Source organism: Sinocyclocheilus rhinocerous, unplaced genomic scaffold, assembly GCF_001515625.1.
Source record: "Sinocyclocheilus rhinocerous isolate Xijiao unplaced genomic scaffold, SAMN03320098_v1.1 scaffold779, whole genome shotgun sequence".
NCBI classification, from domain to species: Eukaryota; Metazoa; Chordata; class Actinopteri; order Cypriniformes; family Cyprinidae; genus Sinocyclocheilus; species Sinocyclocheilus rhinocerous.
This window is the reverse complement of record NW_015652150.1, coordinates 984,575-999,635: the sequence shown is the minus strand read 5'-3', so window position 1 is coordinate 999,635 and position 15,061 is coordinate 984,575. Positions and strand designations below refer to the sequence as shown.

The following is a 15,061-nucleotide window of genomic DNA, read 5'->3' as shown; positions in this document are numbered from 1 at the left end:
CTTTATGTAATCTTTTGTAACATTGTTAATGTCTTTATTGTACATTTTGATCAATTTAATATATATGTATGTGCACACACACACACACAAACACACGTTTGTGTATGTTCTTTTTTTGCCCTTTTGACAAGTAATGTGACATGCTCTACATAGCATAATGCACTGTGCACAAGATACTTGACTCACTATTGATTTAATTACAGGTGAAGCAAGAGAAATGACATAAGCATAAATATACAATATACACAGTACACACAAAAATGTGGTCTGTTCTTTTTATTACGTATTTTTCAATATTTCTCAGTATTCAACGAATTATACATATACTGTATATTGTAATCATAATCTTTCTCACTTTGTCTGCCTTTTGGGGTTCATTTTCACTAAGCTTGTCTTAGTTGATTCTGGTACGCTTGTCTTAGTTGATTGCCTTCTCTGACTTCTCAAAAAATATTTTTATTAAGATACCTGCTTTTTGTAACAGCCTTTGCATCAGTTCACTGGTTTTTGGAAAAGAGAAGAGGTTTTCACTCACAACGCTTCTTGCTTTGTTGTGCAGTTGATAAGCAAAGGTAGTGTTGTGACTTTCTTGCCGCTGAGGCTTGTCACATCTTATCCAGCCTTCATCTTGTTTGCTATTTCAGCCCGTTTCATTCGCTGTCACATTTTACATTTGTCTTGGAGCTTGTACCCAGAGAGAGATCAGCATCCACAAACAACCTCATTTGTCCAGCAAACTCAAGCAGACTGCTTGTCTGAACATTCTATTCTAATTCATTCAAAAGGGGCGAAAAGGCCAGTCCTCCGAGTCCGTTTTCCTCACATACAGCAGATTTATCAGTGAAGAGTGCCAATAGGAGTTCTGCTGGAGTCACTGTGTTTCCCTGACATCAGCGGCTTCCTCTGGCTGCTGCCAGCTATTCTGCAATCTGTATGAACCTCCGCATCTGTCTTAGCAGTCCTCAGTGGCACAAACTATGGCAGGGATGTTCTCCTCTTCACCACAGGATGTAAAATACGCTTAGGTGGGATGTTTGATCTTAAAATACCTTCTTTCCCCGCTGGCTTGTAAAGGGTGGTTGCATTGGCATGGGTTTTAGTGCATGGACTGTTTTGCTAGTCATTTTTACTAACCTGTTTTTAAAGAGCTTCAGGGTTTACACTGAATGGGAAGTACATAGACACACTAGATAGAAGTTCTGTTCCAAAACCTACTTTGCCTACTTAGACAGCATTTTAAACAACACTTCCACATGAAGGCTCTTTCAAAAGGTAAGCAGCAACAGTATGTTGCCTTATAAGATAGCTTGTTGTCCAAATTCTAAAGCAATATCTCATGCATCATTTGTGGATGAGGCAATCCCAGCACTGCGACAAACTTAATTAAAAAAAATATATCCAAGGTGATCGGTGAAGTCAAGACAAATGTTGATAATATTTTTAATAAAACAAAGGTAGAATAATGATGTTTATTTAGTCACATGCTAGACACTCTTTACTGATTTAGTATTTGCATTGGAAGGCAGCTATGTAGTCAGCGCATTAGGTTTTGGAACAGAGATTTACTGTACATACATCCACAATCTACTTGAATCCTTTGATTTTACATATTCATGGCGATGAAGAACAGGAAAAAGAGCTAAAACAGCATTTAGTAGTTTCTTATTGGTCGGGACTTTACTAGCAGCGTGAAGCTCAGTTAACTGCATTCATCTCCTGACAGCCCGCCCTCCTCTGGGGGCTTCTGTTAGCATCCCTGTCAAAGAAAATTAATATTGTCCTAATGTACTGTTCCACACACCGCATGTTACATATTTTAATACAAATGTTTTTTTTACCTCTCTAATCACCTTCTATAGAACTCACTTCACTCAATTATTTATATTACTTAACTTTCTCACTTATACTAATAGCATTCTAACCTACACTACTTTAATATTTATACTTTGCTCTGAACTAAATGTTCTCAACTCTTAGTACAGACTCTTACTCTCACAGATGTTGAATATATATATGAATATATGTAATTTAAATTTATGTATGTATGTATTTCTAGAATCTGATCCTCTGCAGAGCATGAATTCTGTTATTAGCAGGGTATTAGTAGTGCAAGTAAAACTGTCACTTTCTAGGGCACAATATTCAATGTGACCTCACTGAAGCGTATTTTATGATGAACTACTGATTACTGATGACTATGATTACTGAAAAAGCGCCACCGCAAGGCATCTCTGATCAGCTTTTTCTTTCTGATGCCATTGCTGTGTAATGAGATGATTTCTAATTATTGCAAATTTCATGGCACCTCAGGCTGTGCTCATTTTACTGGGAGTGCCATTACCCATCTTATCATCCAGATGCGTTTTTTTTTAACAGCTCTCTGCACCGGATCTCACCAGCTGATCTATTTCAGTCTTTTTAAGTGGTTATTTTTGATTTTGTAAACAGATTTTCTTTGTGTAATACAGGACATGAGACTACAGCTCTCAGAATGTGCTTTGTGAAAAAAGTCACTAGTGTATGTTTTGGATGCTGTATTTTGGGGTTCATAAAGGAATATTTCAACTGGAACATTTTTGACACATTTGTGCATAGTTACTGAATATTTATTTAAAAGCTTAAAAATGGCCTGTTTATTTTTGAGTGAACAGTTCCTTTTAATTAATATAACCAGAAAGATTTCCTTGCTCAACCAGTTTCACCATCCTGAATGACTAGCTGAAATTGAGAGGCACAAAATCACTTTCCAGAACCTTCTCATTCACTGTTCCTTGCTGATAGAATGATCTTCTTAACACTATATGGACAGCCAAGCCCCTAACGTTATTTAAGAACCTCTTGAATTAGTATTTAACTGCATCTTGCTAACTCTTTTAAAAAAAGAAAGAAATCTTCTATGCTTTCATAAATCCCTCTCTGTTCAAGCTTGTGCTATTCTAGATGATGTTTGAAACTTCGTATTGCTAGCACTTGTTTTATTGCCTCCTTAAGGTGAATCAACAAGCTAGACCAGTACCAAAACAGCACTAGCTGCCTAATCAGCCATGACTAGTGTGAAAAATTTAGCTGTATTAGACAAGCTGTACTGTTTATCCTCTCCAAGATATCTGTAGTCAGGTTTCTGCATGTCTGGGTGTGTGTGTGTGTTAGCATTAAGTTCGCCACAGTGTGTATATGAAGGTGATGGTCCTGGGGGCAATGTGTCAGAGCAGATCTGTGTGTCCCTGCCCACTCTAATAGCTCTGCTAATGTAGGATGTACCTGGAGGTCACCTTCAGTGTCTCTTCAGTCAGAAAACAAGATAAGTGTTGTTCCTCAGAGCTTTTTATCACTTTCCTTCCTGCTCTCTGTTGAGTGTCAATATCTTTTCATATTCAACCACTCTTTTTTTTAAACTACTTCATCATCCTCTCCACACTTCTATTAGTTGGATGGAATGATTATAATTGCAGTCGAGGGGTTTCAAAACACAGGTTGCACAAGTATTCAGATGCAATCACTGCCTTTGTTAATGGAACGCACCTTGTCAATTGGACAAATAACCTCATTTTCTTTATCCTTCCTTTCGACACCGACCACACCGACACTCAGAACTCTAACACCGATGTTCCCTGTAATATGACTTGAAAAACAAAGCGCTTTACAACAATTACAGTTGATCTCTCTCCAAATACAGTATGAACTCCCTAATGCTAGAAATAAAATTAATGATTAATTCCCTTATAGAATTAACAACTTAAATTACAGTTAAGTCCCTACATGTGAAATAACTGTAGCAACTGGGTGTTCAAATCTGTTCTGTGCATTGGGAGCCTTCATGCTAATTCATCCTCAGAACTCTAAATACAAATTAGGCTTGTTAAACAGTATAATGCATTCATTAGCAACACTGAGTAGCCTTGTTGTGTGTCGAGTGCTCCTATTCATTTCTCACTCTCACTTCCTCCCCACTCGCCTTTCTTCTTCATCTATCTATCTGTCTCTCTGTCTAACTAATTAAAAATTTAAATATCAGTCAGCTCATTGTGGTATTATCTCAAGGAATGCTAATTAACACATTTTCAAAAGCAGTAATTGCAACCTTGAGGATGTAATTTAAAGGGCCTTGTTTGTGTGTATGGATAATGAGAACGCCGTTCTCATCAAGCCTGAGAGACGTCCGCTAATAAACTCTTGGAGGGAAGATTAGACAGGTTAGGATTTGAAAGTTGACCAAATTTCTGTTGAATAGGGGAACTTTCGGACGTATGAATAGTTTAACCCCACGGATGGTTAACCAATCGAATGGTGTGGTGGGCTGGTAAATGAAAGGCTGTAGGTCCAAATTCCACAACGGTTGATCTGTGAAATATCACCATTGTACTCTTGATCAAAACACTTAACCTTGGGTTACTCCAGATGGACTGTCCCTGTAGAAACTGCACTGTAAGTCACTTTGGATTAAAATGTCAACTACATGATGAATTAGTTAAGAAATTAAGGTTTTGAAGTGAAGGCAAGATGTCCCAATGGACAGGAGTGCCAGTCTAGGTAACTTCTGAGAGATTTTTGATGTCACTTAGCACTAAAACATGCTGTTTTGAGGTGTGTTGAGAGTGATCGTTTCAGGCTTCACGAGTTCTTTGTATGAATGCCATTTTACACTATTTTGTCTATTAATTTTGAAAGCATAAGAAAAAAAAAACCTTTTTGTTTTCATCGAGAAAAAAAGTCTTTAGTACTTTTTTATTTATTTACTCATTTATTTATTACTTTTGTGACATTATTTCATGCACTTTTAAACCCTCACATTTAAATTGACATATTAAATTGACATTTATATACTAATTACTTTAATGATAATTTGGGTGGGAAATTTTCAACCTAAATTCATTAAAATTAATGTATTTATTTAAATATATATTTTATAATTAAATGTTTCATAGAATGTTGGGGGCCCTGAAAATCATCATGAAATTTACTTCAAAATTGATAGATCAGAGGTCTGCATCAGTATTGAGACACAGTGGAACTGTCAGAGTAGCATAGGTCAGGGAAGTTATTGGAGCTCTGTCAAAGTAACTGTGGCAAATAAGTTCACTGAATAGGCCATTTCTGTTGGGGGACACATACCGGATGGCAATGCCGACCCTTAAAAGCAGGAAGCAAAAGCCACAGAGCTTTTAAGGTGCTTGTTCTCGGGACACAGAGTTCTCCCTCTATAACTCGTCATTGCTCCATCTCTCTCCATGCACCTTTATTTTGCTCTACCTTTTCACCCCTTTTCTCTGTCGTCGAAGTTTTATAACCTGTGTTGTACGCCAAACATTCATTACACTGGATGACCGTACATGGTTTAGGGCTTTATCTTTGACTTTTGACAGTTGGCTTTGCTGTGCCGTTGGCTGTATTGTCATTGGAATGTTTTGTTTGCTTTACAGTGTCATTTGGTTGATGGAGTTTTGGGTTAAATGTGTTTTAGTCAGCTAAAAGACTTTGAATTCTCAACACAGACATGTTCCAGCTGTAATATTGGATTTTCCAAGCCAAAATTGGCTCCATGTCTTGTATCCAAGTACTATGCACATGTTTTTGGCTGAACACCGAATAAACAATGAATTTGGGTTTCAGGTTGTGGCATTTCACTTCAAAAGTTGCACAGCCAAGGTATGAGAACAATAGAAAGTGTCCATTTATTCAGGTTAACAGCCAAGAAGTAGTTAAGTGTTACATTTTTTTTAATCATAAAACATAAGCGCTGATGTTCATCACTGGTATAATCACTGTTATTTTGCAGTTAATATAGTATATTAGGATCTGGAATAAATTATAGCTTTGATTTATTAAAAAAATCTCTGATTATGAGCCAGAGAAATACTGCTCTGATTACATTATAAGTAGTATACTAATTATGGTTATAAAACACATTGCTTACTCCTTAAGTAATTTTATGTTTTGTTAGTATAATGCAGCTCTGTGAGGCTGAAGTCTGGAAACTACTACTGCAGAAAGTTACTCCATAACTGTCAATATCAGTTCAATAAGCAATTGGATGGATTACAGATGAACCGTGTCTAATGTATTCACACGCTGCAGTCAGCAGATGCTTGACCGGCGGTTCTGCTGATTTCAGATGCCTTTTCACAAATAATGCTAATTATCCTGTTTGAGCTTTGGGAGAAGGTGTTTACATCTTACTCTAATATGTGTTTCATAATGAGAAATTCTTATAAAATATTATAGCACATCCAAGCAGTTTTTACCCAATTACACACACAAACCCATATGCACATGAAACGGTTTTAGATGTAACAGGAACCTTCACATCACTACTGACACATCTTCCCTATTCATGACATAATATTTCACCTTGCAGGCCATATTTAATTTTATATCACTAACCTAAAGCTCCCCCCCCCAACAGACCATCAAGGCGACGTCCCCTCTTGGTGACCCCAGGGTGACTTACAACCTGGAGGAGGGTCAGGTTCCTGAGACCAACATGCCCGTGCGCTTCTACATCAAGCCTAACCGGAGGGACGGTTCTGCCTCTATCCTGGTGGCAGAGAATCTGGACTATGAGACCACGCGTTTCTTTACGCTCCGAGTGCGTGTACAGAATGTGGCGGCTGTACCACTAGCTTCCTTCACCACTGTCTATGTCAACATCACAGGTGAGAGATACTTTACTCTTCTGTAAATTACATCAGAATTATATATAAACGTAAATATAAGTACCACAAATTTGGGGTAATTTTATTTATATATATATACACACACACATACAGTATGTGACCATGGACCACAAAACCAGTCATAAGTGTCAATTTTTCGCAATTGAGATTTATACATCATCTGAAAGCTGAATAAATAAGCTTTCCATTGATGTATGATTTGCTATGACAGGACAATATTTGGTCGAGATACAACTATTTGAAAATCTGGAATCTGAGGGTGCAAAAAATTCAAAATATTGAGAAAATCGCCTTTAAAATTGTCCAAATGGTGTTCTTAGCAATGCATATTACTAATCAAAAATTAAGTTTTAATATATTTATGGTAGGGAATTTACAAAATATCTTCATGGAACATGGTATTTACTTAATATCCTAATGATTTTTGGCATAAAAGAAAAATCGATAATTTTGACCCATACAATGTATTTTTGGCTATTGCTACAAATGTACCCGTGCAACTTAAGATCCAGGTCCAGGGTCACATATATAATTTATTAATTGTACATTTTAACAATAGATGCACTTTTAGTATTCTTTGATGAATAGAAAGTTCAAAAGAATGGCATTTTCTGAAATGTAAATCTTTTGTAACATTATCAATGTATTACAATGGTACCATGTCTAAAAATCATGGTAACACCATGGTACTTCATACTTAGTCTAAGACAAAGAGAAAGAAATAGAACAAACATTTTAAAAATCTGGCACAATGATAATAGTCCATGTTGACACCTCTCACTAGCACGCTACAAATATGCCTCGACAACCGGTTCTACACTGCCTGTGTGCCCTCAGAGTAGTAAACACATTTGTGGTAGTTTAGCAATCAGCATTTCATGCCAGCGCGGTTTCTCAGAAGCACAGCGGTGTCTGATCTGATCCACTGATTGTGTTTGAGCCGCTGATGCTAATGTTTTTTTCCCCCTTTCTTCATAGCTCATTTAGCCTGCGTTGTGCATTTATACACAAAAGTGTTCTCTGCTGTCTTTGAGTGTATGTGGAAATCCACAGCGCTGATGAGTGCATGACAGGCGGAGGGTGGGGGCGTAGAGCGACGGTGTGTGTGTGTAATAGGAACAGTGAAGAGCTTTGGCACCGACACACAACACTTGAGACCACATCAGCATTAATTAAGAGGAAAATGGAGATTGAAATAGAGGGAAAAGGAGACAAAAAGCCCACGGAAAAACTAGTTTAGAGGGGCTGCAATCTACAAAGAGCAGAGAATCCAGACAATAAACCTGCATTAAGTGAATCCACACATTAAAACCTGCACATATTCTCGCTTAACTTGAACACAGTTAAGCACACACCAAACATGATCACAATGAAAGCCATAAAATAAAAACATGAAAAGACCAACAAATTACCCCAAAAGTGACTCTTAAGTCGCACTTAAGAATCCCATTGAATTAGATATAAAATATCAACCCAAGTGGAGTTTATTTTTCAAGTAAAAAAAATAGTTTTAAATGCTATAATAGTAGATATACTGGTACTTTATGGCAGTCACAAATAGTGGAATATTCAGAAAAGAGAATTTAGTTCTGAGAAAAGTTTAGAATCATTTAATTGCATGTGCCTAATTTTGTATCTAATGCAATTAAACTTCAAACACTTTTTGGGGCCACTGCATTACTATAAAATAATGTTTTCCACTTATCTAACATCTGTCCAAATGAATCCATTGGAAGTAACAGATTGCTCTCGCTCTTTTTTTTTCAGATGTAAACGACAATGTTCCCTTTTTCATGTCATCCACATATGAGGCGACGGTCCCAGAGGGTGCGGAGATTGGCACATCAGTTGCTCAGGTCTCAGCAACTGACCTGGACTCTGGTCTCTATGGAATGGTGAGACTCTTCTGATCATGGTCCTTCCTGGTTCTCTCTAAAGGCCAATTCACACTGCACTGACAGACGCAAACAAATGGCAACACACATCGTCGGGTTTTGTTGGCACATCTGTTGATGTTGGTCGGCGCTTGTTTTCGCCGATTTAACATGTTGTTTCTTCTGGTCTTGAAATGTCTGAGAACTGACGTGTTGTAATCTGGTGACTGTCTCTACTAGTCTGCGTGTGTTGGTGCAGTGTGTATTGGCCTTAAAACTCTCAAACTACCTTGCAATGATTCTTAGAATACTTGATGCAAAGTTCTTTTTTAATCTTGTTTGGCACTCTTTCCTATCTAGATTAACTACATCAATCTGAAGGATCAAAGTGGGGACTCACAGTTCTTTAGCATTAATTCCTACACGGGCATCATCCACACCCGGGCCACCTTCGACCGTGAGCAGAAAGGCTCCTACTTGATTGAGGTCCAGTCTCAGGACAGCTCAGAGTCGGCCCGACCCGGTCAGCAGGGTCAACCTAACACAGGTGTGATCCATAAAGCATGTCTTCCTAACCTCTCAGTCACTCTGTTTCCCCCTTCACCAATTACAGCAGGGCACACCAGCCTCCAGGATGAATTCCATTCATTAAGACTTCAATGAGTCACGCCTAATGAAGAACTAATGCCATCCCAGGGATTTGTGTGTAATATAGACTGCGTATAATATAATAAGGCTGCAGTTTTAATATTAAACAGTCATTAGGATGTTTAATACAATTTATAGAATAAATCATTACTACAAATTATTATTACAAATAATAATTTCTCATTAACATTTTTCATAAAGTCTATGTTCTTGGAAATATGGTTTCATAAAAACCCCATTAATACTTTTATTCAGCAAGGATGCGTTGATCAAAAGTGACGACAAAGGCTGATACAAAAATTTTAGTTTCAAATCACTGCTGTTCTTTTGAACTTTCTATTTATCAGACCGGTCTTAAAAATTGCATCAATGTTTCCACAAAAATAGTAAACTGTTTTCAACATTGATAATAATAAATGTTTCTTAAGAACCGAATCAGCATATTACAATGATTTCTGAAGGATCGTGTGACACTGAAGACTGGAATAATAGTTGCTAAAAATTATGCTTTGCCATCACATGAATAAATTACATTTCAAAATCTAGTAAAATGGAAAGCTGTTATTTTAAATTGTAATAACATTTCACAATATTACTGTATTTTTGATCTAATGCATTCTGGTGAGCATAAGAAACTTATTTCAAAAACATAAATATAAATAACTCTTACCAACCCCAAAGTTTTGAACGGTTCTGCAAATATATATGCACATATTTACATTTCAGTTGAGCTTCAATTATTAAATTTCATCATACAATGAAATGCCAATGACTTTGTTTTTGTTCTTTTTCTGTTTTGTTGTTTTTGTTCTCCCATCTTGGTTTGATTTATAAATTAATTATCCAGAAAGAGCAGCTTTTCTCTTGAGAGACTATAATGCACTGATGTGATCTGGAAGTAATGCACACCTCTTCTGCCCTGTAGACACAGCCTACGTGAGGGTTTTTGTCACAGATGTAAATGACAATGCTCCAGCCTTCTCTCAGCCTGTATATGAGATCAGTGTGGAGGAAGACAAAGAAGTGGGCTTTGTGGTCATTACCGTTACAGCTAACGATGAAGATGAAGGTAATTTATTTTCATTGTGTGTAGGTGTATCAAATATTATTCAGGTAGTCCTGTCACTTGTCTTTAGTTTGTGGTTTTTGTTGTTTTAGTTTTGTTTGTTTGTGCAATGATTCCTATCTGACAGCCCAATGATATATTTGACAGAGATTGAGGAGGAGGGGTTGCAAAAAGAAATTGAGCGAAATAAATCTAGGTGGAAAATTCGCTCCTTTTTGTGCTGAGCTTGTTAGCAAATCTCTGTGGTGAATGTGGGTGTAACAATTTCAGCACCCCATTTGATGTTTGTCTCTTTGATTTGTTTTTCTTTGTTGTCTTCAAGAAAAATAATTAAATAAGTAGCAGGCTTTCTTTAATGATGGAAGTAAACCCTTGTGTGAAAGATTTTGCGTAGAAATTTACATGAGATGCGTGACATCTGAGAGCCCAGGCAAATAACCATTGAGATTTTTAAATGGAACGGAATAGGCAGCTCTACACTTTGGAAAAATACACTGAAATGATAAAAGTAGTGTGTAATGGTAGATTTTTGACAAAACTCTTGAGAGGCTTTACCAGGTGGTGTAACCAGAGATTAAATGAGAAAGAAAATAACAAGTGTATTAAACAAGCTGCACAGATTCATTCATCTTTTATCAGTCAAACAAGGAAAAAAAGTTTTTAAAGAAATAGTTCACTGAAAAATCTGAATTCTGCCATTATTTACTCACCCTTGTGTCATCTGTATGACTTTAGTTTTATTCTCATTGCTCTGTTCCATATGGCACCACATTAAAAAGTGGTCTGCTTTATTCCATGACCTAAAGTTGTTCAGTGTGTTTGTGTTTGTGTGAGAAATGGTCCAAAATCTAAAGAATTTGTTATCCCCTGTAGTTCCTAATCTCAATTGAGATTGATGCACTGTTTGATATAAATTGTACAGGTTTATTTTACTAATATTGAGATACTATCTCAATTTTTTTTTTTTAAATCATTTTCTATTTGAGCTGTAGTTACATTTGAAGTAATCTTGCTGTATGTTTTTGTCATTTTTATTAGTTTTTTTAAACAAAATCATTTTAAGGTTTTTTGATATATTATGGGTAACATTTTACAATAAGGTTCCACTTGTTAACATTACTTAACTACATTAGTTAACATAAACTAACAATGAAAATACTTCTAAAGCATTTCTTAATCTTTGTTAATGTTGATTCCAACATTTACTAAAACATAAATTCAAGAGTTGTATCTATTAATGTTATTTAATGGACCTGAGCTAACATGGACAAACAATGACCAGTTGTATTTTTAACTAATAAATAACTAATGTTAACAAAGATTAATAAAAACTGCAACAATGTATTGCTCATTGTTAGTTCATAATATTTGATGCATTAGATATAGTTAACATATGGAGCCTTATTGTAAAGTGTTACCGATATGTGTGTATTTGACATTATTTCAGTTAACTTTTATTTCAGGTAACATTTTTTAATGGTTAAGTATATGCTGATAGAATTTACTTTTTTGGACGAACTATATCTTTAAGATAACACAGAGAGGCAGAAAGAGGGACAACATGCAGTTTTGTTTTCCAAAGTGCTCCGTATTGTAACCGTATTGTTACCAAAGTATGCTGAACCCCTCAAGGGCAAGCTGAAACTGCAGGGAGTTCATGTTTATTTCAATAGCACACAGACTTTTATACAATGATGTAACTATCGCCATTACACCATTTTACAGAAGACAGTCTGTATTTTTTTTCTCCCTGTAATGTAAGATGCCAAAATTAGCAAGTGTACGAGCATTGCTGACAGCGTACTTTACCTTAATGCTATGCATTGTTTGACCTCTGAAATGAAACTTAGCTGTTTAGTAAATGTATTATTTATGTCTTTAGAGAGCTTTGTATCTCAGCACTGCCTGAAAACTTCGCCTTAGCAGCTGAAACCATGTGAATACATGAGCAGCTATGAATTAGTCTAGTGAACTCTCGGTGGTCAGATAAATTTGCATATTCTGGAGCGACTTCTACTGTTTACATTAGGTCCGTCGCTCTCCGACAGCCATAGAGTCGCTCCTGGTAATCTGAGCGTGACAGGCTTGGACAAATCACCTACCCGTCCAACGTAGCGTGGCAGCCTGCCAGTCTGCCCGTCTGCCCACCCCCTCATTTCTCATCCTCTGCCTGTAGAATATTCCAGGCTGTCACCTCCACACATCTCGGTGACACGATTCCTCCACCTGATCTCACTCTGATTTTCATCAGGACATGGTGACTTCGGCTCATCTGTCAACATAAACAAACAGGCGGTAGCACGATGTCTCTCACGGCATCGCGGCTTCACCTGTTACATATGCATGACAAATTATGTGTGGCGTGGAGCCGTGTCAACAAGCAGACTGAAGGAGACAGGGGCAGCGGGATGGAGACGTGCAGGTGTCTGATAGCTCATTAATGATGAGACGCTGGTGCCGCCGTGGAGGTGAGAAGGGTGACGTGACCTGCCATGGCTGGATGGACAGTCCAGAGCCGAGCGACAGCTAATATCTCACAACTGTCATGAAGGGGAATGCAAATCGAAGCTTGATGTCCCTCTGTCCCCTTCCTGCTTTGAAAAGCACAATGAATGAGATCCCCATTAAAATGCAATATTTCTTATTACACTGGGGATGAAAATGGGGACTAGGAATAATTAGGAGCTGATTTGCAGGAGAGAAGGAATTTTATGGTCCTGTTAAGTATTTCCTAAAGCTGATTAGCAGTGCCCTCTCTGAGCTGTTCATTAAACTCCAGACCGATTTCAAAGATGGAATATGTAAAACACTGCAAACTTTCTTCAACAACCGAATGAGCACAAGGTCTCCTAGACTTTCAGCTGTCTTTCATCACCTATGACCATTCTATAGATCACAGTAGTTAGGTTTAACCTAGTTGGCCTGTGGTGGTGTTGTGGGGAGGGCCACCATATGGACTGGCTAGTCATTAAGGAAGCTTGCTTTTGGCAAAATCACTGGAGCTCCCCTCAGCAAGTGTCACAGCACATCACAATTCACAACCGTGATGGCCGTAGCCAGGATGAGCACGACAGTTCTAATGAAATCCTCACACATTATGCCCAGATAGTGTTTGTCTCATAGAATCTGAGACAATCTGAAACAGAGCAGGCGCGAAACTAGAGCCTTTCCCCCTGCAGTGTACCATGGTACAGATACTTGAAAAATTTACTTAAGTACAGTAACGAAGTAAAACTACTTCGTTACTGTCCACCACTGACCATGGTTGGATAAAGCCATTTGGTGTCAAGCTGGGGGGCAGCAGAAGTGGGAAAGATAGATTATGGTCATTGTTTGAAATAAGATTTTCAACCACAGATGTACATCTCTAAAGATGAAGGGTTTCATTTTTATGCCAATAGGGCCACCAAAGAGAATTGCGGGAAAAAAGGAACATTTTATAATATTATTATTAGAAAATATGTATTTATTATTATTTATTTATTTAGAACTGGATTTCATATATCAGCAGAGATAACTTATTAAACCTTTTTGATGTATAATTTTTATAATCAAACTGTCATTTCAAAGAATGAAATTGGATTTAATGACGCATTGATTTAGAAAAAGTGTTTAAAAAAGTGTAACAAAATATGTACAAAACACTCTGTGTGACATTATGTGTATATGTGTTAATTTCAGTATTTAAGCACAATCATATCATGACTGTGCATTAGAGCTTTCTTGTCCTTTATGTAATCCTCATCAAATGAGCACAGATTAATGCTGACATTCTCTTTTTATCCAGCTCAGCCAAGCTTAACACTTCCTAGAATGCTAACGCTTCCCAAACCCCCTAAACAGGTGCCAATGCCCAACTTCGGTACCAGATTACCTCTGGGAACACCATGGGCACATTCGATGTGGAGCCAGAGGTTGGCACGATCTTCATTGCCCAGCGGCTAGACTATGAGCAGGTGCAGCGCTATGAGTTACGGCTGGTTGCGTCGGATGGAAAATGGGAAAACCAGACAATGGTTGTCATTAATGTCATCAACCAAAATGATGAGGCACCCCTTTTCACTCAGACTGAGTACCACGCCAGCGTCATGGAGGAACTTACAGAGCTTCCTGTCCTTGTATTTGAGGTGAGGGGTTAAAACACTCAAACAGACACATGTAGTTGCATGAAAAAGGCAAAAATGTTGTAGAGAAGAACATCAACCTTTTTACAGAGATATGAAATGATTTTGTGAATGTCTTGTACATATGCTATAAATTAGTTCCAGTTTCGTTATGGGTTTCAGTGTCTCCCCAAGGTTTACGGCTTTTGGGGGGGGGCTTTTTTTTTTTTTTCTGGACTGCTTTTTAATGGTTAAATTAAATTTTATTAATCAAAAAGCATGTCTAATTAATTTAAATAATGAAACTTAAACAATTTAACATCAATTTATTAAAAGTTTAACAATAATACATGTTTAGGGCCCTATGAAATGTTTTTATTTTTCCAACCTTATGTTTTATTGTTACCAAATTCTGTTTTAGCATGTCTAATTATTTGAAAGCATAAAAACAAGTTTCATTTATTCTTACAATAGCCTTATGATTTTTTGCTCAGAAATTCTGTGTTGTGTATTTTCAATTTTTAAGGCATAAAATATTCATTTAATCTATTTTTTAAGTAATGAAAATTAAACAAATTTTATTTTTTGAAAAATAAAGGTCATTTAATATTACAATTAAAACACTGAAGAAATATTGTATGATTATTCCTTAAAAATAAGGTTTTAATAATTTTAGTAGTAGTAGTAGCAGCCTAT

General features: G+C 36.9%; 1 protein-coding gene across 1 annotated transcript in view; it reads left to right on the top strand.

Moving 5' to 3' along the window:
- LOC107713796 (neural-cadherin-like) overlaps positions 1 to 15,061 on the top strand; it is a gene marked incomplete at its 5' end in the record, with an annotated part of 118,895 nt that overhangs the window by 86,351 nt on the left and 17,483 nt on the right. Inside the window, 5 exons of the mRNA XM_016519407.1 lie at positions 6,404 to 6,653; positions 8,442 to 8,569; positions 8,909 to 9,095; positions 10,122 to 10,265; positions 14,106 to 14,389. Coding sequence (XP_016374893.1) covers positions 6,404 to 6,653; positions 8,442 to 8,569; positions 8,909 to 9,095; positions 10,122 to 10,265; positions 14,106 to 14,389 — 993 coding nt within the window. The remainder of the gene's footprint in view (positions 1 to 6,403; positions 6,654 to 8,441; positions 8,570 to 8,908; positions 9,096 to 10,121; positions 10,266 to 14,105; positions 14,390 to 15,061) is intronic.